The sequence below is a fragment of the Mus musculus genome, chromosome 14 (genome assembly GCF_000001635.26).
Source record: "Mus musculus strain C57BL/6J chromosome 14, GRCm38.p6 C57BL/6J".
Lineage (NCBI taxonomy): Eukaryota > Metazoa > Chordata > Mammalia > Rodentia > Muridae > Mus > Mus musculus.
The window spans coordinates 65396189-65400672 of record NC_000080.6 but is presented as its reverse complement, the minus strand read 5'-3'; the positions used below and the strand labels follow the sequence as shown (position 1 = coordinate 65400672).

At 49.0% G+C, this 4484-nt stretch overlaps 1 protein-coding gene across 2 annotated transcripts in view; it reads right to left on the bottom strand.

Annotated features, from left to right (window-relative positions):
• Positions 1-1742: 1742 nt before the first annotated feature.
• The window catches only part of Zfp395 (zinc finger protein 395), a 40255-nt gene continuing 37513 nt past the window's right edge, over positions 1743-4484 (bottom strand). For both annotated transcript variants that reach the window (NM_199029.2, XM_011245097.2), the window contains exon 10: positions 1743-4454. In NM_199029.2, coding sequence (NP_950194.2) covers positions 4343-4454 — 112 coding nt within the window. In that variant the 3' untranslated portion in view covers positions 1743-4342. The remainder of the gene's footprint in view (positions 4455-4484) is intronic.

Sequence of the window (4484 nt, the reverse complement as noted above, 5' to 3'; positions counted from 1 at the left end):
TATGTGTTGCAGTTACTTCTATCTATACCATCTAATACCACATAAACACCATGTACACAGTTGTTTTATTGTGTCGCTTAGGGAATAATGAGAAAGGTCTGTATTTCCCTGGGACAGACACGATTCGTTTTTTAAGAGTCTCAGTCTGCAGTTGGTTGCATCTGCTGATTGTGGAACAATTGTACTATACATTGGGTAAAGTCAGAGCAATGGTTAAGTTATTCTGCTTATATTTCCTAAGGTCAAAAAGGGCAAGGGCAAGGGCCCTTCGCTGCCCAGTGATGTTGGGGAGCCTTAGAGTCCAGCCCCAGAGATGGCTATTCCCCAAAGCAGCTCCCTGGACCTCCTGGTTCTTTCTCTTTCAGCAGCCACTCACTCCAGCTCCTGCCTTTCCTGAACAGGATGCCAGCTTAATGCAAAAGAGATCCCAGGTCTCCTTCAGGCACTTCATCTCCCCCTTTAAAGTCTTCTAAGGGCCAAACCGGGTGTTGCACACCTGTATCCTCCTCAGCACTCAGGAGGCGGGAGGAATCCATCCTGCACTGTGTAAGAGAAAACCTGGGTGGGAGAGGTGCGGTAATTCTTACAAGCAACACAACCCCTTCTTCATACATTGAACATTTAGACATAGCTCCCAACTTCCTTCAGCCTGGTTTCACAGGCTCTCCTTGGGATGATTCAAGTTGCATTAGCCAGCCCCTGCCCGTAGAGGCCATCTCAGCCAGCATCTGTCCACAACCTGCAACATCAATGCCCTTAAGGGCAGACTATACTCAGAACCCTTCCTGGAGACACCAAGCTATGGTTTGGAGATGTTTGGGGAAGTCCCCAACCTTCATGTGCTGGAGGCATGATGTGCACAGGGTGACGGTGGAGGTGGTGCCCAGGGAAGGGACCTCGGGACCCTAGCCTCTCTGGCTTTCTCTTGTCACTATGATCTCTTTCTCTGGGTATTAGTTCCTAGCATCACCACCAGCGAGGAGGTGGTAAGTTCAGGAAGTCCCTTGCAAGAGCCTGCACCACATAGTTTGGTCTTTCAGCCTGGAAACCTTTCTTTTAGAGTTAGCCTGCCTTGGGTATTTTATTATAGCTATGAAAAGCTGTTGAGTATTTAGAACATGATTTATTTTCTAAGTTCTCAATCAATTCCCCATCCAGCACAGAAACTTGCTCAGCATTCCTTTGAAAACTAATGTAAGCCATAGAAAATAGTTACTTCCCAGATTACAATATCATCACCCCACCCCCACCCCCACCCCAGGAGTTACCCTTGGCAAGATATTCAACCTGTGGCCCACCAAAGTAACTTCCCTAGCCAGGTGGTGGTGGTGGTGCACACCTTTTGATCCTAACACTGGGTAGGCAGGTGGATCTCTGTGAGTTCAAAGCCACCCTGGTCCTCAGAGGAAGTTCCAGGACAGCCAGAACTACACAGAGAAACCCTGTCCAAAAATACAAAACAAACAAACAAACAAATAAAAACAAACAAAAAAAAAAACCACCTAACTTCCTTCCAAAGTCACGATAAACACTCTGCCTACTTACCTGGTAAGTGTATCTACCAACTTGAATTTGTTTTAGGACACTGAACCTAGAGCTGGACATGTGCTCCTTCATTGCCACATTCCCTAAGCAACCTGATATTATAAGCAAGTGAGTCCCCTTGCCTACAGTGCCACATGCTATCACTTGCTACTTATGGTAGGAACAGGACAGTAATCAGTAGAGAGGCACACACTAAGTCAGACAATGTACCATTTTATTCCTTATAAAATATATTTCATATCATTGCTGTAAAAACATTACATTTCATTTCACATTTAAAAAAAATCTTAACAGTAAAAATAATACTTGGAAGACAGCGGGGCTGGGGCGGGGCGGGGCAGGGGCGGGGCTGGGGAGAAGCGCCGATAAGACAAATTCACAGATGAGATTCTCCCTTTTTGTGGTTTGTTTTTGCCCCAGGTAAAGTCAGAACCTGGGGTGACTGGAAAGTAACAGGTTTTTTCCCACCAAATCAGTCTCCATATCCAATTTCATAGGGTCCTCTAAGGTGTCCAGCTACACACTCACTCCGACAAGGCAGCCATTGCTCGCAGTACTGTCTGAAGCGGCAACACTGCTTTCAGGGCCAGATTAAAGCCTTATGGATCCAACCCTGGGTTCCCGGGAGAACCCATCTGCACCTGAGACTTCAGTGGCCACAGACAGTATCCCTGGACTTGCAGCACGGAGTGAGTGTAGTGCAAACCCACTGAGGTTGCTCCCAACACGGCACCATGTCTGAAGGTAACCGAGAGCTCCGAGTAATGGAAACGTGGCTGGACAGTTTCCCAAGATAACTGTTTGCAGGCTAGGCCCTGTTGCTTTCAAAAGCTCGCCGGTGGTGCCTTCACCCGGTCAGATTCCAAACCCTCAGGGCCAGGGAGCAGGGAGATAGAGATGACGACGAAGCGGGCCTGACGGCTGGGTGGGGGTGGTTCACAGCCACCCTTGCCCTTCAAACCCAAAGCCAGACCATGTGTCAGGAACCAACATGAAAGCATCAGGATGGGGAGGGGGAGCAAAAGGGGGGACACATGACAGCAGGCAGGAGGCCAACACCATAAGGGAGGAGGGAACGAACGTAGGCTCGGGAGGCCGCACAGAGATGGAATAAAGAACTAAACAAACTCAGAACTCCTTCAGCTTTCAAACTATCTCATCAGTTCCTGTCTTTTCTCTCTCCCTTTTCTGTCTGGTGCGCCAATGGCATGGGAACCATGCTGCAAATGGAGGAAATTATATTCAGTTACGTCTGCAAGCTCCAAACCAAGGCTGGGATGAAAACACCTTTGCTGAAGTGGACACTCAGTCTATACTGGGATTAAGAAGGGGAGAGGAGAGCCTCTTGGTGGGGTCCCTATATGTTCAAAAACTCTGTGTAATAAAAATACACCCCTACCAAAGACACCTAGATACTGGTGCTTCCCCTCCATCAGCAGCCCAGGCCACCACTACACCCTTTACCTCACACACACAGTCTCCTAGGCTCACAGGCTTGCTACTAGTACTTAGTGTGCCTTAGACTGAGAAGTAGATGTTTCCCATGTGGCACCACCAGTGGAGCCTCCGTGGTCAGGAGGGAGCTCCCCATGACAATGAGCCAATGATGCTCAGTCCCTGGAGAGGTGACCTGGTGCCACTCCCTGAGCCTGTGACACCTGGGATGTCAGTCCAGAACAGTGGGGTCCTGGAAGTCATGCTGAGCAGGCCCACAGGCAAAGTCTGCTAGGATCTTCCAGAGACCCCAAGGGAAAGAAGGCTTCCTCATCAAAGACTTCTACATCAGACAAGAGCACCTGACATTCTAGTGTCTCTGTGACACTCTGGAGGGAAGGGGACTTTACTCAGTAGGAGCAGAGTTGGATGGAGACTCTCCACACTTCCTCTCAGAGTTGACGGGTGCTCAGGACAGTGTTTCGAGGCCAGGCTGAATTAATATTAGCATTTTGCCTCAGCTTTTTTGAAGACAGGCTTTGAGAAGAAGCCACATGTTTATTGGCATGCAACCCAACATCTGGGGGAAACCCAGATCCAAAAGTTGACACCATAAAAGGGTGTCCCTTTTCTGTCCTCATATCTCAACAAGCACAGCTGCCTGCTCTTCTTAGGGTCCTGCCACATTCCCTGGGTGGCCATCTACCTGCCAGAAAGTTCTTCTTTTTTTTTTTTGAAAGAAAAGAAAGAAAGAAAGAAAGAAAGAAAGAAAGAAAGAAAGAAAGAAAGAAAGAAAGAAAGAAAGAGAGAGAGAGAAAGAGGGGGGGGAGAGGGAGAGGGAGGGAGGGAGGGAGAGAGAGAAAGAGGGGGGAAGGAAGGAAGGAAGGAAGGAAGGGAGAGAGAGAGAGAAAGAAAGAGAGAGAGAGAGAGAGAGAGAGAGAAGTTCATTTGCTCACAGGCCACTCTAGAATAGCTGAAAGAGCAAAGGATTCACCAGCTCAGAACAAAACCAGGCAAGGCAGCATCCTGTCCTACTCTTGATGCATATGTAGTCCCAGAGAGGGTGGAATGGGGTAGGGGTAGGGGTAACTCTTTGGTCTCCGGTTCGCTGCAGAATACCCTTGGTCAATTTTGGCTCTCTCCTATTTTAAGGGGAAAAATAGTTTCATTTAGGTTTGCTTTTAAAAAATAAAGCACTCCCAACAAGGGGGAGAAAAGTGTTTTTAAGTGTTCTATCTTAGCCAATGGAGCCCCAGCTGCCCACATCCACGCCACATCATCTCCCTGTGTTCTGCTGATGGCTGCAGGCCTGGAGGCTTCCCGGCTGCCAGGCAGGGTGAGAAGCGGGGCTAGTGAGGCAGGCTCAGTCCAGGAAGCGCTGGCAGGCCTTCTTCCACCGGCAGGCTGTGCACCACTGGTCCCGGTGCTCGATGCCGTACACCTTACGGCACTTCTTGGCCTCTCCACGGGCTTTCCTGACAGGGAACAAAGTGAGGGTGTGTCAC